The 25,490-nt window shown below is 38.2% G+C and overlaps 2 protein-coding genes across 3 annotated transcripts; both read right to left on the reverse strand.

The window, feature by feature from the left end:
* Positions 1-417: 417 nt before the first annotated feature.
* Positions 418-9,309, reverse strand: sxph (saxiphilin). Its single transcript, XM_042507986.2, has 17 exons — positions 9,173-9,309; positions 8,671-8,834; positions 7,699-7,798; positions 7,261-7,437; positions 6,971-7,133; positions 6,780-6,844; positions 5,877-6,028; positions 5,552-5,738; positions 5,271-5,419; positions 5,079-5,169; positions 4,226-4,273; positions 3,949-4,131; positions 3,445-3,592; positions 2,670-2,752; positions 2,383-2,567; positions 1,222-1,408; positions 418-1,129 (listed from the first exon to the last, which is right to left on the reverse strand). Exons 1-17 carry the CDS (start codon positions 9,216-9,218, stop codon positions 1,086-1,088), a joined length of 2,172 nt encoding a protein of 723 aa, XP_042363920.2. The 5' UTR covers positions 9,219-9,309; the 3' UTR covers positions 418-1,085.
* On the reverse strand, positions 8,997-24,403 carry sfi1 (SFI1 centrin binding protein). Of its 2 annotated transcripts, none has more exons than XM_088090534.1 (31): positions 24,039-24,403; positions 23,278-23,349; positions 23,060-23,170; positions 22,892-22,986; positions 22,036-22,153; positions 21,844-21,946; positions 21,588-21,744; positions 20,674-20,835; positions 20,107-20,180; positions 19,934-20,026; positions 19,742-19,839; positions 18,866-18,932; positions 18,298-18,428; positions 18,112-18,193; positions 17,842-18,020; positions 17,689-17,764; positions 16,517-16,612; positions 16,354-16,430; positions 16,158-16,260; positions 15,959-16,055; positions 14,705-14,865; positions 14,538-14,612; positions 14,157-14,231; positions 13,885-14,061; positions 12,914-13,119; positions 12,761-12,832; positions 12,111-12,372; positions 11,924-11,996; positions 11,719-11,830; positions 11,531-11,630; positions 8,997-9,917 (listed from the first exon to the last, which is right to left on the reverse strand). In XM_088090534.1, the coding sequence occupies exons 1-31, from the start codon at positions 24,209-24,211 to the stop codon at positions 9,744-9,746; spliced, it is 3,651 nt and encodes a 1,216-aa protein (XP_087946660.1). In that variant the 5' UTR covers positions 24,212-24,403; the 3' UTR covers positions 8,997-9,743. The 2 variants fall into 2 exon arrangements, with proteins under 2 accessions (XP_087946660.1, XP_087946666.1); XM_088090540.1 differs by having other exon boundaries at positions 20,107-20,177; positions 24,039-24,402.
* Between the last annotated feature and the right edge of the window lie 1,087 nt (positions 24,404-25,490).

Below are 25,490 nucleotides of genomic sequence, written 5' to 3' on the forward strand. Positions count from 1 at the left end.
TTTCTTTAAGAAATCGTCTATAAAATAAATTCAAACATTCAGCTATTTATCCCCATCCCCAAAAGTGCTTAAAAATTACGTGACATGCCTTATGGGCAGACATGAGGGAAGACACAGAAAATGGGTAGAAAATCAAGAAACAGAAACATACCCAAAACATTGTCACACACTGACACATATTAAAGCTGTTAGATCTTCATCTACAGAAAATATATTCACAGTGATGTCACATTACTGTAATTTATTATGCAAAACAAATTTACATGATTTTTGCCAAAACTTTCAATGATTTTTTTTTTACTAGTTCCATCATTTTTTTTCAGGTCTGCAAAATCTGATTGTGAAATTCCAGGACTTTTTCAGGTTTTGCATGACTGTGGGATTTTTGATATCAGTTTTATATCATTTTTTAAAAAATTAACATCACTGTATATTTATTTATTTGTTTATTTTACTGTACAGCCATAATCCATTTATTCTTGATAATAAATTGCAATGAATCAATATATTTAAATTATTTATACAATAAAAGTTATTAGCTAAAACAGTAAACACAGATACAGGTAATATAGAAAAAGATGGCCACAGAACTTTTCACCCACTTAACTGCATTACATTTCATTACATATTGGTACAAATCATACACTGTGGTACATAATTTGTACAAAACATTACACACAAGTATAAAGCAGTAGTCCTCTCTGTATTCAGCTGTAGTAAGTTTTCTTCCCGTGAAGAGCTCAGACAACTTCATTCAAACGAACCTTTATCTCAAACATTTTTGAAACAAGTGTGGAGGTTCTTTAATAAAATATCTGTAAAAATGTAAATCCTCCAGAGTCGACACATTTATTCCAGGGCTGTTTAATGAAGTATTGCTTTAATATGTCATCCCCATATATCTAATGGTCCCCAGTCTCACACTCATTTAGAGATATATTAACAAATACAGTGATATATTTGGTGCATTTGAAAATGTAACACATTTTAGTCAGGCAGAAGAGTTTTGACTTGAGTCCAGTAAGTTTATGAAAGCTTGAACCACTGAGTGGGACAGAGAGAGGTAACGTTTCCTTGTGTGTCCATCAGAATATGCTGCACACGTCCTGATTACAAAACTCCAAGATATCTGTTGTAAGAGAAAACACATGTAAACATTAGCATTATAAACATGTGTGATGGGTAGTTTAACTACATGTTTGACATTTAAGGTAATCGTACCAGAGTGTGTGCAGTTGAAGACAGTTTCTATGTGACTGTAAAACTCCTCTCCGAGGATGGAGCGGTAGTCCAGGTGGCTGGTGTGGACAAAACACTGAGTTGCATCTTTGAACAGCAGATCACTTTCTCCATATTGCTGAGACTCAAAGAGCTTGAACTCTGCGTTTGGGTTGGACGTCAATGTTTCCTATAGGGTAAAAATAAAAAAAATAACAGATAAATAAGTACCTAAACACTCCCAATTTCCTTTCCTTCCTTCCCAAAGATCATTTGTTACAATTTCCTTTCAGATTTCATCAGAAAAAGTAATTTCTATCATTTTCGCCTCTATGTAATGCGAGTTAATGTTATCATTTTAATATTGTTTGTTCATTATTTGTATCTATCTGTCTGTCTGTCTCTGTATATATATAGTATTTAAGTATTTGCGTTTAATGTATATAATTTTGTAAGTATGCATACATTTTCTTTAATTATTATTTTTAGAAAATGTTAAAAACGCAACATCTTGTTGAAGAAAAGTGTCCATAGTCAATGGTGTCAAGTAGATGTGTACATTTACTCAAGTACTGTACTGAAGTACAAGATAGAGGTACTTGTACTTCACTTGAATTTAACTTTTTAATGCTGCTTTATATATATACTCTCCTAGTTTTATCTGACAGTTACTGGTCACTTTAGATGAAGATTTTAAGCAGAAAACGTAAGATTTTTGCAAATTTATACATTGTCGAGGAAAACCTGCCCAACGATATATAACTAGTTCAAATGGCTTGCGTATGATTACACCAAAAATAATATTCTGAAAAGATGACACTATAATAGAGCAATAAAACACTGACAGGAGTCATTCTGCATTATGAAATGTTTACTTTTGATATTTAAATTACATTAATTTCACTTGAATACACAGCTTTGGTATTGCTACTTTTACTTAAAGGGGCTCTATGATGCAACTATTTCTCTATAAATTTACACAGCAAATTCTGGTTTGCTATATTAATGCTTTGAGTGTCACATACAGAACCGTTTAGTGGTGAGGGCGCTGCTGAGCCACAGAGCGAACTTGTAAAATACACTATTCTTGACGATTTCAACAGCAGAGTCCCACATACACACTGTGTGTTCAAGGTGATTTAAACACTTTTTACATAAACTGACCTGTGACTTCATGAGGAAGTCGTACACTCGTGCTGTGAGCACCGGCCGTGTCATGATGGTGTTCGGAGGGATGACTCCGAGGTTACAGCTCTCCCACTCTGACAAGGCGGCCCGGCGACCATCAGCGCACAGCAGCTCAAAGTCTGATGAACTCCAGCCGTCCGCCCAACCGGTGGAGCTCAAACCTGACACACAACATGACAAAAGTACAATGTAACATAAGACATGTACAGCATATGTGTGTGTGTGTGTGTGTTTATGTCAAAACTTCATCTTGAATGTCTCACTGAGGATGTTGGCAAGTAGGTTGTGCTGCTCGAGGAACGCCACATCGCCGTAGCTTTTACCACTGGGGTCTCCAACCAGACACCTATAAATAATGAGTGAAGCATTAAAGAGTCGGTTCAGTCAAATTACATAAAGACGATTTCTCACTTAGCCCTAAAAGCATCCAGCCACACAGAAGCCACAAATATGAACAACCAGGGAAATAAAACCGAAACTATCTTGATGTCTGGATTAGGGTTCGACAGATTAACTGCCTGGCTGATTATTGGGGCTGATATTTGGCATTTTGCTGATTATTTGAATCAGCGTTTTATTTTATTTTGAATCCAAGTGGATGTTTGTGTCAAATTTTTGCATTCACAAGAATGAGACAAATGCAAGGTCACAGTGACAGTTACAGTCACAGTTATCTGTTGACTTTATAAAAAAAGCTGCTGGTAACTTACTGTATATGATGTTGAACATTTCAGTTTTAATTAAACATTTGCTAAAGGCATTTTTAAACAAAGTTTTATGTTGTAGTTTGTTTTATACCAAATTCTCAATATTGACAGAAAGATTTCCAGTTTTATTGTAAATGCATATCAGTTCCAAAAATCGGCGATCGGTCTCATTCACTAATAATAATTGATATCGGTCCTGAAAAACCAATATCCGTCTATCCCTAGTCTGGATACCACAATACATAACTGAGAAAATGTGCTTTTTGAATGCTCCACACAAGTAATCACAGATGAACAAAGTGCTCTGGTCCACGTTAGCCATCCTGCATACCGTAATGCCCCCATGTTTCCATAGTAACGCTCATTGTGGTTGTCAGCGCAGCGTTTGGTGGCAGCCTCTCCCGTGCCTCCCAGACACACTTTGCACAGATTCCCCTGAGAGCCGGGAAGACAGCCTTTCCAAAACACGTCATTGTACACTGAGAAAACAAAAAGAGTCAAACTGCAGCTTCACTGTGAGAGAGGCCAGCGCTGCAATAATGTTTCAACTCTAAAATGACGACAGTAAAGTGTAAAGGTTAGTGGTGGAGGAAGTATTCAGATCATTTACTTAAGCTCTGAGATGTAATGGAGTTGCAGTACAAAGTGGCATGAATGTAAAATTTGTACTTAAATACTTGAGTAAATGTACTTAGTTATATTCCACCACTGGTAAAGGTCAAAAGGTCACAGCACACAGAGAAGAGATTAAAAAATATATTTTTACATTAAAAGGTCTGCCAGTGTGGTTGTAAAGTTGAAATCAGGACTTCACAGGAGTGCCAGGAGACAGTACCTTGGTGTGGATCACAGGGGGAGCTGCTGTTGTGCTCCAGGCTTAACGTGTGTCTGTACGGCAGCAGCCAGCCTGCAGGGCTGTACATGTGGCCGTGACAGGAGCGCCGGCCTCCGAGGTTCCCGATGTATATGTTTCTGCTGGAGCGTTTTCCCACCGCAACACCCACCACTGAGGGCATCACTGAGGGGAGAGAGACGGTGGTGGTTTTTAAGATGCAAAGACGACAATCACATTAGATTGTACCGCTACTTGTGTGTTTACTGTGCTGTCGTACCGTCAGTCTCTAAGTGTGTAGCTCCTTCGGCAGGAACACATTTTCCTCCTGAGAGTCCAAAAGAACACGGCAGAAAAAGATCAATGTCATTTTTTAAAACGGAAAAGTCCAGAACTGCAGCTGATTTAACGATAATTCATTATTTGTAAAGTGTGACATAAAACACGTAGAAAAATAACAATTAATTGCAGTATCAAATAACTTTTTTTATTTTAAATGCTGCAGAAAGAAATACCCTTAATTGCTTCATTTCATAATACATATTGGCTATTATTATTATAGTACAAATCCCAATGAAAGACAATTTAAAAAAGTAGCAGAAGTAAATTGAAATAACACAAAGTAATTTACATCACACTTTCCCAGAGCCCATACGGTCTTAAAATGGCATGTTTTATAATCCAATCAACAATACAAATCTCAAAAACAGAAAGAAGTTCTATATTTTAGCAGCTGAAACCAGCAAATGTTGACACTTATACTACATAAATAACTTTAAAAGTCATGAGAGTGCATTATAAATGATTTTTTTAAAGGAATAATTTAAGAATAAAAGAATAAATAAGGAAATATGTGTGTGGAAATATAAAGAAAATATGAAAGACTAAGTCTTTTTCTTCATATTTATTTGGTAATTTATTTCTGTGTGGATTTATCTATGTATTTTAAATATATATTTATGTATTAATTGCATATATATTATTTTTATATTTTTTATATCATGTCACTTATTCTTTTGCCTTTGGGCTTTCTTTGAAAGGCCGAGCTGTCAATCACCTATAAAAGACCAATGAAACTTGTTAAAAAAAAGCCAAAACATCTTATAATAGATTAAGAATGTAAACAGTCTCACCATAATATTCGGTTACGACAGGGACAAGACCACATTTTCCTGCGATGAAAGAGTGAGTTGCGTCCAGTGAGACAGCGTCCACCTCGTCCCTCTGTGTGCAAAGTAGAAAGGAGGCTGCAGCTGATTTTCAGTTGTGATAAAACTTTAATATCCCAACATTTTTTTGTGATTTATACCACTTAAATGAATTACCTTAATCTTCTCGATGCAATCTTTCATTGAGACGGCTCGGACACAAACCAGCGGGTCGGACTTTATACTGAGAGCCCACTGCTCACATTTCTTCTGCTCTGCGTGGCTGATACAGCACCACCGCACAACACTGTCCTCCAGTGAACTTCCTGCGCGCGCGCGCGCACACACACACACACACACACACACACACACACACACACACACACACACACACAGGCTCAACGAGGTCACAAAGTCACATTTTAAATATAAAAAATGAACAGTGTGGGTATAAGCACCTTCATGTCCAAGCCCTTTGAGGAGAGCCACATAATCGAGCCCCAGCACCTGACTGACGTCCATGTCATCTTGCAGGACGGCGAGTTTATCTGTCGCATCTTTGAAGAGAAGGTCACTTTCTCCAAAAGACGATGAGTTGAAGAGTTGGAAGCGCTGCCTCTCTTTTCCTCGTTCGCCAAACAGCATCTAAACAATAATAAAGAATCCTTTAAGCATATTTTTATTCCAGTACAACGGACATGTAGTGTGGAGGCAAAGTGTGTGACATCAATGGGCAAAAGTGGGAAAAGAAAATGAACAAACAAGTAAAAAAAAAAAAAATACCTGCACCGTCGATACAAATTTGCGAGCAATCTTTCGAAAGTTAAATCTGGTGACCATGCCGCCTCCAGGACCACGTCCCAAATTACAGTTTCTGTAGTCACTGAGAGGAGCTTGTGTGCCATTAGTGCACAGTAACCTGAACTCATCACTGTCTGAGGGAACAAACAGAACAAAGAGAGAAAGCAGATCTGACAATTAGCAGTTATAGTTAGTTAAACACTAAACAGTAAACAACAATAAACACTTGTCATGTCAGGCCAGAATCAAGTGTTGGTGTTTAACGTTTCTGCAAACCACCCTTACTTACTTACCACTCGTTTAATTATATAAAAGTGTATAATGTTTTTGTAATAATTTATTCACACAAGATACAGTGATCTTGGAAGTTGTACTTTGTAGTGCTGTCAGCAAGAGTGACAGATGCTGGATGTTTAAATAATTAATCCACTACTTTTAGCTTTTCAACCTCTTTTCTTGGTGCAGACGATGCTCAGGTGTTACAACTGTGTAGTCTCTTACTGTAGCTTTGTATTGTACTGGTAGTTTATGGGTTATTGTAACAAATAATGTACTAAATATGAGCTACATGACTTATTTGCAATCTTTTTTGAGCATCTACTTTCCTCTTAAACACAAATAAGTGGATGTGCTGTGTGCATATAGTATTTTTGTGGCAGTTTCCCCTAATTTTATAGACAGATTGTGGTGGAGGGAATAAAAAGAGAGATAAATGGGCAAAGATTTGCAAAAAAAAAAATCATTTGAACTTAAACTGGTATGTTGAAATGACATGGTAAGTATGTTAAACCCTGAAGCCACAAAGTTTCCTTAGAAAAGACCTTTAATTTCAACAGAACACATTAACATTAAGATGCTATAGAAGTCCATTAGAAAATAGTTTACCTTCAATATTTTCAAGAGCCAGATGGTCCACAAATGCAACATCTCCTGCTCCACTCCTGAGACATCTGTGACAGAGCGAAAGAGGCAAAAGAAGAAATTCTCTCTCATACCGTTTGACGGTCTACATGTTTAAAATATAGCAAATGTGCATTGTAAGTTGAGAGCTTTGTTGATTCTTTGTTGAGCCTGACCTGAGGGCTCCTTGGCTGTTGTAGTAGGGCTCACTGTGGGACGTTTCACAGTGGTAATTCTTCTGGCGAATGTAGGACTTCTGGCCTTGGCACAGAGCGCACAGAGGTGGCGCCATGGCAGCAGCTCCGGGAACACAGCTGGCACTGAAAAAGGTACTGACGTCTGCTCGAGAGGAGAAAAACAAGTCAGGGGACCATAAAACCAGAGGAGCAGGGATGCCAAAATAGAACACAGAAAGAAACTTTCACACTGTGTTGCTTCTACTATCAGCTGATTGTAATTTCGTTACCCTGACTGAGTGGCTGCTCCTTTGACCAGCTCAGGTAGTTGCGGGACAAGAGGAAGCCGAGTGGGAGACTCCATCCGGCTGTCCATCGAACCCCACTGTGACAGCTCCTGTGGCCCTGCAGGGACCGAATGTCCAGACTGCTGTTTCTCACCACAGCCACAGACAGAATACAGCCTCCTGCAGTACACACACACACACACACACACACACACACACAGGTTTACTTACTCACTCACTTGAGAATTTTTTTTTTTCCTGAATTAAGAGATAATGGTCTCATTAATTCAGAAAAGAGCAGAGTTTTTTCTATGCAAGCATTTCTCATCAATTCAAGATAATGATCTCACTAATGTAGAAAAACTGCTATTTTTTTCCTGTGAATGCTTTAGGTACTGTAGAGACTTGCTAAAGTGTGTCAGGAATCTGAAGTAGACCCACCGTCACTGTATATCTCCTTGGCGATGGCAACGAGGCCAAACTGCTTCACAGCGGAATAAACTTCTCCTGCATCTAACGTCACTATATCGGCACGGTTTGCCTGAAACAAACAGCAAAAAACACCTTGGAAGACCATACTTTAGTGCTGTCATCAGGATATATACATATTTTTTAAGGGTTCACTATAGAAAAGTCACCAAAGAAAGCACTGCTGTGAGTTGCAGAGTGTTGGAGATTTCAGCAGTAGAGATGTCTGCCTTTTCTCCAATATAACGGAACCAGATGGTAATCTAGATTCATAAATAGCACTATAGGTAAGAGGAAAAATTTGTATTTTGGGGGCAAACTGTCCCTTTAAAATGTCCTGTTCCGGTACGCATCATGATCAAAACTCTTCAATAACAATTATGAGGAATCCTGATCAAAAAGGTTTGTGTTAACAAATTAATATCAGCTAATATGTCATCATTAGATTTTTTAAAGCCTCTGTGAAGCTATAAACAAGACTTTAATAGTTTGTACTTATTCATTGTCACAGAATGCTTTTCAGCGCCCTGACCTAATTTGTCCTGCCGAAAAAGTCATCTGTTACACTTTATATAAAAAATTTGTCTGGGTTCAATCACCTGAACCCTGTAAAGTGATTTAGATGAGTATTTAATTCAAAACATTTCAACATCAGTCTGTTTACCACAAGTTTATTCTCTTTTTCAACTCAGGTTTTTATTTTCAATTTATCTGAGATTGTAAGAAGTCCATCTTGTTTTTCTCATTTAATGGCAGTTTTCTTTGTGTATTTGTCAAAAAATAGTTGTATCAATGTAACCTCTAATACACATACAAAAACAGACACATCCATAACTTCATTTGGCTTTTATCTGCTACAGGAACTTGTTTTTTCTTTCCATTCATCTTTGCTCGAATGCAACCAGGATGGATAAAATCATGGCACTAATGTGGAGGGTGGCTCACCCTGATCCTATCGATGCAGTCAGTCGTGCTGGACGCTCGTATGCATGACAGTCTGGCGAAAGCTGCCACAGCAGCTGGCGGCAGCACTGCCACCAGAGCTTTAGCCAGTTCTGCGCACTTCCTCTGTTCAGGATCTGACACCGTGCACCAGCGCATCTTCTTGGCTAACATGCAGGGAACAGACGGAGGATGGATATGGATTTTGTACAGTTAGTGTTTGGTTATGCATATTTTAGTGTAATGCAGGTATTTAATGGATTTGTTTGTGCATAACCTAAAACCAACTTTGCATATTGGTGAAATGATTAATGAGTTTGCAACATTCATAATGCTTAAATACATTTTAATAATGTCTTTAAAAAAGCTCCAGAAAGAGGGCAACAAGAATCAAATGTCTACAAAAGTATTAAAAGACTCTGAACATTCAACAACAGAATGAGACTATGAGCACAAAATAACATAACAATGAAAGCAGATAAAGTAGCTCAGCAACATAACTCACCCCTGCTGCAGCAGATGACGATGAAAAAGAGTAAAAGTCCTCGCATGCTGCCCTATAGCTGATCAAAGATTTGGATCAATCTGTCTTATGTTGTCTGCAGAGCACAACAGACAGCTGTCCTTTCAGTCAGAAATCCCTGAAACTCCTGCATAGATTTCCTAAAGTATCACAGACGCTGGTACTAACGGATAAATACAAAGCCTGTTGCGCAAGGGCAGCTCCTCTAAAGTGACTTTTTGCACACATATGGAAAATATTTAGGACCATCTGTCACAAGGACGACCCCTATCCAACGCTCTCGCAGACTTTAAGTGTAGATGTAGCAGTGAAAGCTGCTGTGAGGATCTCGGCTTTATTGCTGAGTCAATTTTAAGACACTTTACATGATATTCAACAGCAATAAATAGCAATATTTGGACATTAAGATATCAGTTTCCAGCAGGAATGTCCAGTTTATTCCAAGCTCATTCAAGTCTCAAGTCGGTCTTTGGATTATTTTTAGAAATGTGATCTCAACAGTCCAAACAGTCTGCAAGTGTAATCACTTTAGTGTGTGAGGCACTATTTCCTGTCACGCTGTAAACACTGAGCGATCCGTTTCTGTCTCTTTTATTTTTCGATGGAGAAAATAAACTCCTGAAGCCTGGAGGGCCGTCTGTAAATGTCGGATCCTCTCTGCATGGAGCAGCATCGTTGGTTTTCGTTTTGCCAGTTCGGCGGACAGTCTGTCGATGCGCTCCTCCAACTGTCAATGACACAAACACCAACTGTGACACAAGTGTAACACCTCTGAGACTCAGTTTGTTTCTCCTTTTGTGACCTCTGGATGCTGACTATCCATAGCTGATGATTTACTGTCACTACTCAAACAAGACCTCAAAAGAATGCATGCAAAATAGAAGCCATCAGTGTAGGTCATTTGGGAAGTCACCAAAAAATAACTTCCTTCATGATCTGCAAAGGCCCACTCATGAGCCCAGTCTCTTTCTATTATTAAAGAAACTTAAAGAGTGTATGGATACTAGGACTCAACCAATATTGGTTTTTCAGGGCAGATACCGATACTTTTACGAATACTTAATGAGACCAAAAACTGACATTTGGAACCGATTTGTATTTATAATATAAATGAAAATATTTCTGTCTAAATTTAATATTTGGAATACAACAAACTCCAACACAAAACTTTGTTTAAATGCCTTTAGCAAATATTTAATTAAAACTGAAACTTTCAACATCATATACAGCAAACTTCAAGCAACCTTCTTAATAAAGTTCAGTGAAAATTTAAATAAAGAATACATGAATAAAATTAGCTCCCTGAGGTTTTATAAAGTAAAAGTTCCTCCCATGTTGATACTTTCTTTGCATGCACTGCAGACTGCCGTCCCTGGTGTTGGTTGACTGTAATAGGCACACTTTTTAATTAATTAATTTTTACCAGGGATCATTAAAGTAAAACACTGACACAGATGATCAGAAAAATGCCGAATATCAGCCCCAATAATCAGCCGAGCCAATAATCTGTCAACTCCTAATGGAAACAACATTCATTTTTTTTCACTTTTTTTATTTTTCAGTCAGAGTTAATTGTAGGGCCTGGGCAATATATCAATATTGTATCAATATCAATGTTGTCTGTCAATATTTGTTATGAGTTTAGATGTAGATATTGTAATATCATAAGCGTTGTCTTTTCCTGGTTTTAAAGGATGCATTACAGTACAGACATGTAATTTCCTGAACTCCAGACAGTACTTTACCCACTTGATCACTAAATTATCATTACTGACGATTATTTATGAAAGATCTCATTGTGAAAATATTCTGTGAATCGTAAACCCTACAATATTGTTGCTGAGGTATTTGGTTAAAAAATATTATAAATATAAGTTGTTTACTTTTGTTGATTTTTGTAGGTAGGTATTGTTCTAGAAGGCTACCCAAAAGTTTAATTTGCATTTGCATTATTTATTGTATTTAGAATAAAAAAAGATCAGCACTTGGCATCCATGTATTGATACAACATTGTCACACAAAATGTCACAAAACTATGCTGGATGTATTCCCTCATCCCAGTATTAATGGGTTAGAAAAGAATGCAATAGTAAAAGATGAGCAAACTAATGACTAATGTTCTCTAAACTCAGCAATGACACTTGGAAATTTTGAGTCCAACAACTAAATCTGGACTGTACCTTTAACAAAAAGTGTATCAATTATCAACACAAGATCATCACCAAAGTATAAACTACAGATTAAAGCACCATGCAAGCACTGAACATTGTGCAGTCGCAATGTTTTGCAACTCAATTATTTCCTGTTTGATATCAAATAGTGACAGAATTATGTTCTTACCTCTTTTAACTCTTGAAAAACAGCATTTTTCTCCAACTGTTCGTCCTTTCCACTCGTCTGCAGCCAACTTTGAAGAACCTCTTTCAGTTTTTGCCATGCTCTGAGTCGACACACACAATCAGGCGTTACTCCTACACAGACAACGTGTTCAACAACGTGAGAAGAATGGAAAATCACGAGTCTCTTACCTGAGCTGCTTCCTGTCCTCTTGGTATGTCATCATGTCCAGCTGAATACTGAGCAGCTCTTCTGTCAGAGCTGAAGCTGGATCCATCGTTACATCTTCTCTCACACGTGTGTCTTTAAGAAGCACAACAAAAAAGTGGTTTAAGTCTTTGAATTTGTCCCAAACTGAAAAATTAATGTTATTTTATAGCGAATTTAAAATCACACCTGAAGAAGCTGATGAGAGTTGCTGAAAGGGAGGCACATGTGGAGCATCTTTACCAAAACCTGAGCTGTTAATCTTCCCCATTTTGTAAAAAACAAAATCAGCAGATGTTATAAATCAAGTCAAGTTATGTAATTTAGCCTTGAATATATTACTAATATCTGTCAAAGTCAAACTTGTGATTTTTACCGTATCCTCAGTCGCAGGGGTCATGAAAGCAGACGGAGGTAAAAGAATGTCATAGTTTTGGGTTTCCTGAGAAGCGTCCTCAGTGAACATGTGAGGTTCAGAGGGTGAAATGTTAGATGTGATGATGCTCCGATCTGCGGACGCAACAGGGAGTTTGGGAGGATGGAGGCAGGATGGCGGTGTGCGGTGGCCCTCCTGTGAGGGTCGAATGAGCTGCGAGGGATACGCAACTGGTTCAGTGACGGCAGTCTGCTGCTGGGTGCTAGAAAAGGGAAGAAAAATCAACATTTCTGCTTTGGTTGAAAATAAAACCTTAATCCAGCCAGATAGATGTGAAAATATGCTGACTCTCTACAGTCTAAAATTGCTGATTATTTAAATGGAGTCTGGTGTGTTTAACAATGGTGATACGTGTCAAAAACAAGCCCTTTCAATGGATGCAAACTGATGATGCACAATTGCCTGAATGTTTACACTAAAGCCAGTTTCACCAATGCTGGCTGCAATTTTTCGAATTTTTTCTTCCAATTGAACACTTAAACACAGAAACATGAGGATATAGTTACCCTTTAAACTAATTTCTAATCTGAAATACACGTGTAGTATTTCTAAAAAAACAATGTATGTTGATTATGTAAGAAAAAAAGTACATTAGGTTCAGTGGAGACTCGAACAGTTCCACGCAGCGTCGTGGCTGACGTCGAGGTGCACGGCTGAGCACTCTGCAAAAAAATGAAAAGCTGTTTAAGACTGAGTCCTGGTGCTGAATGCAGACTCACAGTCTGTGAGGAGCTCAGACTCACAGATTGCTTAGCACTCCCCCTTCAGCTCCCTGCTCCTCTGGGTCAGACGGGGAAACACTCTTCGATCCAGGTGTTGTCAAACAGAAGGTCACGCTCTTTTTCGGTTGTTGCTCTTTGATCTCTTGCTCTCTTCGCGGTTTACACAGCGCTCGCTGCTTCCACCGCATAGCACAGCGCCTCACCACTCTCTGGAGACGTCGTGACCTCTGAAAGACACAGACAGACTTGATGAAAAAATACTGAAATGTAAATCGACAATTAAAAAAATAAAACTTTATTAAGCATAAAGTGCTATTTATGAATCTAGATTGCCATCTCGTTCCATTATATTGGAGAAAAGGCAGACATCTCTACGGCTGATCTCCAACACTCTGCAACTCACAGCAGCGCTTTCTTTGGTGACTTTTCTATAGTGAACCCTTTAAAAAGGTGTATGAATCCTGATGACAGCACTAAAATATGTTCACACTTTAAAGACAAAAAAAAATCCCCCTAAATTTTAAAAGACAGAAAACAAGGCTTTTTAAAAAAAGAAAACATGCATTTTTGTCTTAAAAAAATATTGGTGATTTTTTTTTTCTACAAAAGTCTGGCCAAAGCCTCCAATGTCTCCCAATGCTAGAAGCGCACCTGATTTTGACTAACTGCCTTTAATTCTTGCAATATGTTTTATTACATTGTGTTTTAAGCCCATGTGTTTACATTTTGTAAAATAAAATTGAATTTGTGGTCATTTCCTCCATGTGTAGTATTTTAACCAATGAATAAGGAGAAATCAGGACCCTGTGACTGGACCAGTTGGGAACCATTGTTTTAAAACTAGCAAGTTGTCACACAGTGAGAAAAATAAATCATGTATAGAAGTCAAAAAAATTGATGACGATGCATCGATTCATTTGCTAATGAACCATAGCACTCTGAATCAAATCAAATAGGTGAGGCTTCTGGAGATTCCCACCCCTGACTCCCACCTGCTCTTGGCTGTGTTGTGTTATGGTCGTTGTTAGATCGTTCATGTGAGCAGCATATGAGAGGATGCACGTCACACCCTCCCTCAGCAGCTGGTCTCTGTAGATCTGTGCAGCTCTGGCCGCCTGCTCTCGTTTTCTGCGCTGCTCTGTGACCCACAGCCTCCATCCAAACAACACCTGCGGCAGGTTCACAAAATGAGATCATGTGAGCACTTACGATCCAGCGGTACAATTTACAGAGAGAGAAGAGTATGTGCAGGCAGGTGCGTTACCTTGGCCTGAAGAGTGAGAGACCAGTGCCAGAGTGCTCGCTCCGTCTGCTTAGCCTCTCTCCGTCTGTGCTGCAGCTGTTCGGATGGAAGGAAAACCAAAGTCAAGAAAATCAAAAATCAAAATCAAAGCCAGTTTAACTGCACTGAATCAAACCACATGTGTCAGCCTGACTGTCCAGCCCCGTTATCTGACTGACTTTTAGTCTCCAGTATGGGTCATGCTAGAAGAAAACATCTAATAAAGCTCCTTCAGAGCCACTGAGGAAATTACTGTGCTGTTGTTACTGTCTGAGAAGAGCGCTTCATGACAAGTTCAATGATCTTTATGTAGAAAATCAGCATGATTTAAGAAGCTAAAGCCCTCGGCATGTGAAAACGAACCTTAATTTTCCACTGTTCAAAGAACGTCTGGTACATCTTTAATCTGAGCAGAAGGATTCCCTGTCGTTTCATTACCTGTGAAATAATCACATTTTTTTAAATTTTATGTCAAGAATTCAACAATGTGGTTGTGTTGTGTAGCAGTTAGGGTATAATGAAGCTACAACCTTATTTTTCTGACACTGGCTGTGATGCTTATTCCAGCCTTTCAGAGCTTTAGAGAGGAGTTTGGAGTTATGGTGCCGCCTGGCTTTTTCCAAAAGTATCCTCTCTCTCCGAGCCTCTCTGGTTCGCTCCCTCCATCGTCTGAAAGACTGCAGCAGCCGCACTGAACACAGAAAACATAAAGCTAAAAAATAACAATTCAGGTACATATGTCTAAATGTAACAGTATTCTGACACAACAGTAACTTAAAGGTATATTTCAGCATTTAAAGATCTAAAAACAATTAGACCTATGTAGTATATTTTGTTGAGTTGTGCGATTAAATTATCCCAAATGTTTCCAACAATGTTCGTACCCGGAGAAATCTGTATTTTATTCAAGGTAACAGTGTGTTTGATCTCATCGTCTGTTGATGGCATCACACAGAGAGGCGAAGTCTAGCCAGCCAGCTGGTGCTGGTGACAAATATCGTGCAAACAAGACGTGTAGTTCACTGAGCGATTTCTCACAAAACTAAATGGTACTATAACAATCCTATGACAAACTGCAACTTTGTTGACTCTCAAAATAATCTTTTAAAATGACAAAAAAATGATATGTGTAATTTGTGGCACAATTCAAACAGGAACAAGTTATTTGTCACTCACCATAAACCACCATACACATTTTTTACAAATGTTTATGTATGTAAATATGCATTCATCCCCTATTTTATTTTGTCTTGTGCATATTTGTTGTGTGTAAAGCACATTGAGCTTACACTATATAAAATGTGTTATATATATAGATACATTTATATGCAATAAAGTTGACTTGACACAAGAGGGGGAGGGGCTTCATCTCTCTGTGACCTTTACCCATGGATGTATAAAGAGAATTGGATGCAGCCTTGGAGGTGGGGCCCAGTTCATTCCTATTAAAGTTGCTCAGTGGCGCGAGGCCCAAAAGATTTGGCTTCCCAACATATTGTATGAAAAATCTGTAGAAAGATTTCTTTTTTTTTCAAAAGAAAATAAAGATTTTTTTGTTGTTATGAATTTTTTAAAAACTTTTTTATACTTAATTTGTCATGAACTATTTATGTGGTCTGTATCCTTTGGGTTTCCCTCATCACAGCTTGTATTGTATCATGTGTGAGAGTTGGCTAGAAGCAAAACACTCATGGGCGAGCTGCAGGTGTAAGAGAGGAGAAGTTACATTTACATAAAAACATGATGCGCTAACAGAAAATAAAAACTGAAATGTGTGTGCGTACCTTGATTTACAGACCTCTGAACCTTGTCGATTGCTTCCTCCTGCTGGTGGCGCTTTGACACTGCACGTGTTGTTGCTTCTCTCCAAGCATGTAACACCTTGACAGATTTAGTGCAAAGACAGCAATAAGCAAACAAAGGCTCCCTCAGGTTTATATCTGTAAAAGTTTTGCATATGAAGCCGCTGGGCTGCTTTATGACCTTGAGTTGAAGGAAATGCTGAAAGTGATTCTGTGCTTGCTGTTCTCTGAGCCTGACCTCCGTCAGCAGCACTGTGTTCTCCCTCCAAACACACAGAACCGACCTGAAGAGAAACAGCCGATATGAATCACTCGGATGAAGAAAATGGGAGCGGAAAGTACAAGAGGATACAGATATAAGAGTCAGTGTTCAAAACCTGAGAGAGTTCTGTTTTTGTTGCCTGTAACGTTGCTCTGCATGACCGTAGATCTGACACATGTGCAGGTGTTGTTTCTGTGAATGCAGCAGACGACAGTGTGTCAGATTTGCCTTTTTTATTCCAACTGTCAAAAATCATGCTGTTACAAAAGCAGATGTACCTTCCAGGCCACAAACGTGCGTTTGAGAAGTTTGACTTCATAGTAACGCTGCATCTGATTCTGATGGCTTTTCTTCACTCTCTGGATCTGTACAAACTGACCAAACACACAAGAGCCATTAACACTCACACACACTCACACACACACACACACAACCACACACACACACACGTACACACGCGCACACACATGCACACATGCACTGATTCTTTTATTTTCTTCAGGGTTCCTAATGTTTAAGGCAAGTAAGATTTAATCTGTTTTAGACTTTTTAATGCTACTCCCAATGAAATTTAAGACCAATTTTAATTAACTATGATTAAAAGAAAAATACAACTGACAATAATTTTGCCTAAATGTTTATTGTAACATAAAACTTGACTTTTGGTCAAATTAAAAAGTTAGATGATCCACTTCAGTTAAATAAAAACAAACTTGTAAACAGCTAGTTCTTTTGTCATTTGATTGGATGTGGTACTAAGTGCTGCTGGTTCTGCTATCATGATCTGTGTGACGTTAATGTGAAGCATTTGGTAAATTTACATGCAGGAGTTTTGTTGCTCTCATCCAAAGAGCTTTTTGATGAAATGCATAAGTAGATCTTGTAATATTCAACAAACTAAAAAGACAGTTTCCAAGTTTCCTTCTACAAGTTTCCACAAAAACAGACCAGTCCCTGTCTTTCTTTAAACCTTGAGCCAAAAGAACAGAAACCTGTCAGACTTATTCCTATTTGCTTCAAGTAATAATTTTGTCCTTTTATTATGGAAGTAGAAGTGACAGTAATTCTCAAATGGAACATCTGACATTAAAAAAGTAAACATTAGCAATAGCCAAAAATAAAAAAAAGAGCAAAAAGCCAGAAGAGTACATGCCTGTTTTAAATTTTAAAAAAATGGCGATTTTCTTTTACTACAAAGGTCTGGGCTAAGCCATTCATTGTGTTTTAAGTCCACGTGTTATTGACATTTTGTCAAATGAAATTAAATATGTGGTAATTTCTTTTATCTGCAGCCCCTAAACTAATGACGAAGGAGAAATATGGACCCAGTGGCTGGACCAGTTGTGAACCATCGATTTAAACAGTAATCTGCGTGATCACTAAAAAAGGTTTCTTATATATTATGTGAACAGACGTCCTACAAACTAGACAGAACAAACACTGCAGTTACCTTTTTCCATTTATTCACAGCCCACCTCATGCAGCGCAGGTCAGCCTGATGACAAGCCTGCTGCTCTCGGTCTCTCCTGACATGCAAACAAAAGTGTTAAAAAAAACCAGAGCTTTTTCACCCCTCTGCTGAAACACCTCTTCAGCGCTTCACCTGTCTCGTATCTCGGTGCTGGTGTCCTTCCACTGTGTCATCGTCTTGTGCAGAAGTCTGTGCATGTACAGTCGGTCTGAAGCTTTCTGTTTCTCCTCTTCATCCATCCGTTCTTCCGTCCGTTGCCTCCAGCGAGTCCAGGCTCGCTGCACGTGGCAGCGCTCCGCATGTAGAATCGCCTGATGACAGCAAGTTAACCGTCAGTGTCTGATACACATCTGTTAATCAACAATATGCAGCAGTTTGTGTTTCCGTTCACAACTAACATACCATCCGCTCAGAAAGCATCTGCTCCTTGTGTTCCTCTGAACGTCCCCACCAGGTGTAAAACACTGAAGCGTACTGACGCTGCCTGATAACAGTGATCAAACAAATCATATGGAGACAACAGAAAGGTCAACTCTGCTTTGTTTGGGATATTAATAACATGTACAGATCAGTGGGTTGGTCACTCACCGATTAAAGGCTTCTGCCTTGTGTCTCATCTGTTTATGGCGTCTTTTCTGCAGTGTAAACTCAACCCACGAGTCGAAACACCGAGGCAACACACGCTCAGCAAACCAAATGTCTGCACGACGCTCCAATTCCTGCAGAAAAAACAGTTTGTATTTACTCTAAATGTAGGAGTTCAGGTCACAGGAATCACTCATATTCTCGCCTACTGTTTGTCAACATTTTCATTTAATATATAAAATATAAGATAATCTACAGACCTTGTTGTAAGCAGTTTGATGCAGAGACTATTTTATTTTTCTGCTAACTGTATTTGCATCTACTGCTGGTTTACCAAGCAACACCAGCTGATGAGGATGCCATGACATCTCACGCTGTCAAGAGCACGAGCCACTTCCTTCTGCCGGTTAGTTGGTGGGTGTAGTTTGGTAGAAAGAAAATAGTTCCAACATGAAACTGCTCACAACAAGGTCTGTGGATTATCCTGAATAATTGGGTCATGATTTCTGGAAAAAGACATCGCTGTTGAGTTTTTCATATGTTTTTTCAGTGTAGTGAATTTAAAACGTACCTGCATGCGTCTGAGTTCAGACAGTTTCTCTCCCCAGTGGTGAAAACAACTGCTCAACAGGGATGCTCTGTAAAGGAAACAAGTCAAGACGGTGTGATTTTAAATGCCGTCAAATACCCTTCTATTAACGTCATACTGGAGAGGCTGTACTGAGGATGTTTTGCATGCAGAGTGCATCACGTGTCCTGGAGGTTACGCTCTGGCTACGCAGTATGTGGGAGCAGTGTGTGTTCACATTGGCATTGTTTGTTGTTGCAGCGCTGCTGCAGAGCTGTTATAACCACTGTATTTTCAACAAAAAGTAGCAAATTCCCCACTCATTTATGAAACCGTGCAGCAACTATAAATGGTTCTGCAAATGTTTCACAGTAAAATGCCTTGCATCAATTTCTGTCGACAGAAACGATGTCAGAGGACTTTGATTTTGGAACAGAAACAAGAGAGGTTATGTATCACTAATAAATTTGTAGTTCTTCATGTCTGTGACAGATTAAGATAAAAATAAGTAAAAGACCATTTCCACTGTCTATTTGTGCTGACGTGTCATGCAAAAAAAAAAGCAAAAAAAACGGCCAGACTCAGTTTCTCTGGATGTGCTTTAGCTGAGCAGTGCTGCTCAACCGTTAGTGTGGCTGCTCTGACCTGGTAATATGGGCGCCGAAAAGAAAAACAACGTGCTGGCAGCGCTGCACACTCATACCGTCATATACTGTACACCCTGGTGAAATTCCAGGAAGCTATGAAGGTATGAAAAAACAGATACTGCCGAAACCTAATCCAAATGCAAACAGGAACAGTTTTATATGAAATATGCAATATGTTTGTAGCTTAAATTTGACATCATAAAGTAAATAATATAAATGCAAATAAAAGCACCTGTGGTGAGTCAGTGCCATTTCTGTTAGGGGTTGAAAACTCTTGTCTTCAGCTTCCTCCAGACGGTCCTGCCACAGCCTCCAATACTTGCATGTCATCTACGAAAAACACAAGCTTTCAACCTTTAGAAACGTTACATAATGCATGTCACTGACACTGTCGTATTAGGATGATCGAGCGCTCAGCACTTACAGTTTGATGATGATGTTGGACAGCCATGTTGTTGTTCAGTCGCTGGGTTTTGTTCCTGAGGACGTTGAGAGAAAGTCCCTGCAGTCCAGCACGCTGCAACAGGAACACATGGTGATCAATACATTACATGATCACACTCTCTGCTCATGTGCTTCATTTACTCTTAATCTCACCAGCAGATGATGATGATGATGTTGAATTGCAGTCCTGTTTCTTTCAGCCTCTTCTTTGCACAGCATCATATCTACTGGCAGGCTCAAGAATCAAACAGCCGTACTGCTATTTTAAACCCTCACAATCCTTTAGTCCAAATAAAGCGCAATTCGCTAAAACCAGGGGCAAAAAAAAAAAAATTCAATTAAAAAAAAATAATTTTAAATTATTTATTATCTTTTCAAATTCTGGGTAATTTTCAGAAACTTTTGGTGATTTTTCTTCTTCAGAAAGAGCGATTTTTAAAGAAAACATGCCTTCCAAAAAATCTAAAATGACACCATTAATCACAGCCAGAAACTTTAAAAACAGAAATAATTGTTGGATTTTCACATGTCTGATGGTCCTAAAAATTAAAATTTAAAAAAAAAAAAAAACAGACAGCCAAGTTTTTCACAAACTTGACAGTCCCTTCAAGATGAACCTGCGACCCGCCAGTTGGGAACAGCTGCTTTGATTGACTAAACATGACGCTGTAGTTGGCTGAAAACAGAAGGTTTGTTTTTTTATTTTTGGATTTAGGATACAAGCCTTCCAGCGCTCCAGCGCCCTGCGCAGCGTGCTCTGTACGGCCAAGTGCTCTGCAGCTTCCAAACGGTCTTCAGCGCTCCGTTTATGATGCAACGCATTGCTCCATTTTCTCCAACACATCATCACAAGGCGCACATCGCAGGCACGTTGAGCCACAGCTAGAATCAGAAAATGTTTTTTTTACAAAAAAATGTTAGTTAAATGGTAGTTATCAAGCTTAAAAGAGTGAAAGTTACCTAAAAGGTTTTCAGGAACACTGAGTCCAGATTTTTCCTTATAATGTTCAATGTCCACACATTAAATAAATGACCATATATTCAACTTCAATTCAAGAATAAATTATTGCAAGAACAAACAGAAACAGCACTTCAAAACAAAAAATCTGTGCTGGAAATTCACTGCACCTCAAAATGAGGTGTTTTTTTTTTGTTGTTTTTTTTTTACAAACCCATAACCCGCTTTTGGACCGTGACCCACCAGTTGGGAACCACCGTTTTAGTGTCTTGTTAAGCTGTAAAATGAGAATATTTGCACCGGCCAGTGGGCGGTGCTTGGTTTTGACTCGACTGTTTCCAACATAGTGGCCCCTCACAAATTTTCACATTTTACAGCTAAACAGTGCACTAAAACAGTGGTTCCCAATTGGTAGGTCACGGTCCAAAAGTGACAACACAAACAGAATCTTCATCAATATTCAATCAGCGCTGCCTAGATCAACAATTTGATCGTAGTTCATGAGCCATGATTGACAGCTGAGACATTGCCTCTGATTGGCTGTTTTTGTTTAGCCACAGCAGAGTCGAGTAAATGCTATCAGAAGCACTCCAGATTCAGCAAATATAACAAACACTGACCGTAAAAAAAAAAAAAAGAAAAAAAAAAGTTACCAATTGCAATAATTTTTAATGACCTTGTGACTTTTTCTTGGTTTGGAAACAGGACACATATGTTTTCCAACTATGTAATGTTTTTCTTTTCAGTGTGAGGATGAAGTGAAGTGCAGCTCTGGATTCTTTCTCTTTCTGGCAACAAGCAGCTGTGTGCATTTCTTTCCACTGAAGCCAAGCCTTTGAAAAAAATAACACAAAACACAGAGGTGGGATATTAAGCATTACACATCATGTTAACAGTATATGCCTCACTGGTGTGTTGGATTTTGTCTTTACCCTGCGCTGCAAAGCTCGCGCCCTCTGTCTCAGGGCTTCATCCTCTAAAGTGTGAAGGTCTTCACGCTGCTGCAGCCGAGCTTGCCACAAACTCCACGCTGAGCTGCACAGGTGAAAAAAAAAACAGTGTTAAAACCGATAGTCCACTGATGTTAAAAGTGTAGGTCTGATTTGTAAATACAATGATCTTACTGCAGGGTTGCCAGTTTGTTCTGCTCAAGGGCCGATTCGAGCATTCGGTTCTTCATTCGCCTCATTTCTGTGAAATCTTCCCATCGTTCCCACACCAGGCGCATCCGTTGTTGATCAGCTGGTAAAGTAAATAATAATAATGATGAGAAAACAGCTGCTTGGCATATCTAACAAAACATAAGGCTTTAGGGTTGGATATATTCTCATCCTGCAAGAAACTATATACAAACAAATTTCCCCTATTTTTGCCAGTATCCATGATTTGTTGTTATTTGTTGATTTTTGAGATTCACCAATGTTTTTCCTATTTTTGCTTTTTTCTAAGGTTGCCCTATGAAAACATCTCATTTTCACAGGGCACAAATTGTTGTCCAGCACAAAAAAATAAGCTTTACATTTGAGGAACATTTTAAAAAATGCATTAATACCATTTAGCAAATTTAGATAATGTTTCAGAGTAATTATAATGACTGGATTATAACATCTCAGGGTTTAAGAAAAACTACTATACTTAACTATATATATATATATACTTGCCCTTTTTCTTTATTTTTTCCCGTTTCCTTTAAAAATATATATATATATATATATATATATATATATATATATATATATAAATATAATTTTTTTAATTTCACAGAAATTCATATATATATATATATATATATATATGAATTTCTGTGAAAAATATATGTTTTAAACTTGTTTGCTTTGTTAAATATACATGACAACTTGCCCCCCTAATGTTTTCAATACATTGGCATAAGAAATTGAATCTTCACACCATGCCTTTTTCAGCTGTATGTTAACGTTGAAAACCTCAATTAAAAACATTTGTAAAAAAAAAAAATCATACCAAAAGACTGAGCAATTTGGACTTTCCTTCTCTTCTCCCTCTGCAATGACATTAACGTCCGCCACCTCTGAAATGCCAAGTTACACAGATAATACCTGAAAAAAACAAAATACATCAGCACACACAGCCGCTGTCTGATCAGCTGAGGTTCAGGACCGTATCTTGTACCTGTAGTGACACTCTGCCCGCATCGTAAGACTCCACTCTCTCCTGGACGTCCACCACTCGTCTCTCCATCCTTCAAAGACCCGTCTCAACACCACGCTGTTATAGTGGGACCTGCAAAATGTAATATTAGAGAGGTCAGATAAGATAAAGTGGCAAACAGACTGTGAACCCAGCTGATATTTTATTTCAGTACCGACAGATTACAAAATGATTATTACTTGGCTTTATGAGGAAGAATCCGGCCAAAGGTGTTCTGCATCCATATCTTCAGGAACTTCCTCGCCAAGTGCCTGCAGTGAATGAAACAGTTAAATTAAGGGACTGTTGTTTATTTATCATGGGGGGTGGGGGGTGGGGGTGGCTGTGGTGTGACTTGGTTTGATCCACCTCAAAACTACAAATGTTTTTCTTTAAGCCTCTCTGGTGACTGGTGAGAAAAACGCATGACCCTTCCTCCACCATAAATTAGTTATTAGATTTTAAAAATGTACCATTTGATGTTTAAGAGTGAAAAGTTGAAGATGTCATCCTGGAGTTAAAAAAATAAGGGTTTTGATTCTTTTATTTTAGGAAAAATTTTAACTAATACATGTAGAATAAAGTGATTTTAATGAAATATCACAATTTTAAGGAATAAAATAAATATCACTATTTTTAAAGGAAACAATATTTTCTATTTCTAATTTAAAAAAAAAAAAAGCCTTAGTCACTTTATTTCTAGCTAAAAAAGAAATACTACATGTAGAATAAAGTGACTTTAATGAACAATTTTAAGGAATAACAATGTTTTCTTTAAAATCTGGCAGTAGAATTAATACAAAACATGACCATTTAATATTGTATGCCACTTTCATAAGGAAAAAAAAAATCTAATGACTCCCCCTTTTAGCACCCCCCCGCCCCCACAAATAATGAACAGTCCCTAAGTTATAAATGACGTGATAAAAGCGGTAATGCAGTAAGTTAACTGTATCAGCACCTTATTCTCAGCTCCTTGAGTCGTCCGCCTTTGTTCCAGCTGTAACCAACTCTGTAAGGAACCTTTCTGCTGCGAACTTTGCGGACTTGTTTTCTTAGACCATCAGAAATGCTGCTGCTCGGTCGGGGTCTTACTGGTCTGACTGGATCTGGCTGTTTTACGTTACTTTGCATTGTGTTAAACCGCAACCGTTAAACCAAAACATCACATCAGTGGAAGCCACAAAGACCAAAGCTTTAGTTCAGTTTGAGCAAAATTAACATCCTTCACCAGCGTGAAGAGACTGTTTGGGTTACTATGTGCCGCGCGTTTGTTTTTCCTTGTCACGTGAACAGGGCATGGATGTGACACGAGGAGGAACCGTACCCGAGGTCCCTCAGGGTAACGGCTACGCGCAATGTTAAACCTGGGCAGTCCGCGAGGGCGGGGTCTCGTCACAAAGAAACACTGCAAATATAATAATAATAATAATAATAATAATAATAATAATAATAATAGTATTATTATTATTATTGTTGTTGTTGTTGTTGTTGTTGATGTTATAGTTGTATTAGTATAATTTGTTTATTTATTTACCGTTTTGAAAACATACAAAAATTTACAAGTGAAAATGATGACACACGTAGGTTCATACCAGACAGACAAAAATAAAATATAAAACAGATACAAATATGAACACACACAGGGCTTTAACCAAGTAGGTATATATAAAAAAAGCTGCAAGATTTGCATAAACTGATAGTTTTGCTTAGTTTTTTGTTACATTTTTTAAAGCTTGTTATTGTTGTTATTGAGATTTGTGAATGGTGTATGAGGGTAATTTCTTTATTTAGAAAACATGTTATGATTGTAAAAAAAAAAAATCACAAAAATAACGACCAAATTAATTGTATAGGCCTACTGTTAATTCTTGAAGAAATTTGTATTTTCTAATGTTATTTTTTCTTTTTATTTTTTTTCAAGTCACATGCACATATTGAAAAAAAGTGTTTCAATGTTTCTACCATATTGTTACTGAAGGTGCTTATTTCATTCATATTTGGAATGCATGTATACAAAACAAAATTTACCGGGTAGTGTGTGTGTGTGTGTGTGTGTGTGTGTGTGTGTGTGTGTGTGTGTGTGTGTGTGTGTGTGTGTGTGTGTGTGTATTAGTACCGACAGATTACAAAATGATTATTAGGAGACGACAGCATCAATAGAGTGACAAATCGAGCACTCCCCAAGACAACGAGTAGCTGTCCCAAATAATGCCTCTTGAATGTTCCGAATCAAGTGCGAATTATACCTCTATAAAGCACGATGCATTTTTTACAGGGGGTATATTGTTTAATATACACACCTTACAAGTAGCATATGATTCCCGTATTATTGTTTAAATGTTAAAAAGCAACACGGCAGACGCACAGCAGACTATTTAAAATTCTACAAAGGCGCGACGGGCACAATGTA

The sequence above is a fragment of the Plectropomus leopardus genome, chromosome 2 (assembly GCF_026936395.1).
Source record: "Plectropomus leopardus strain MGB_pleo_1.0 chromosome 2, ASM2693639v1, whole genome shotgun sequence".
Classification (NCBI taxonomy): domain Eukaryota; kingdom Metazoa; phylum Chordata; class Actinopteri; order Perciformes; family Serranidae; genus Plectropomus; species Plectropomus leopardus.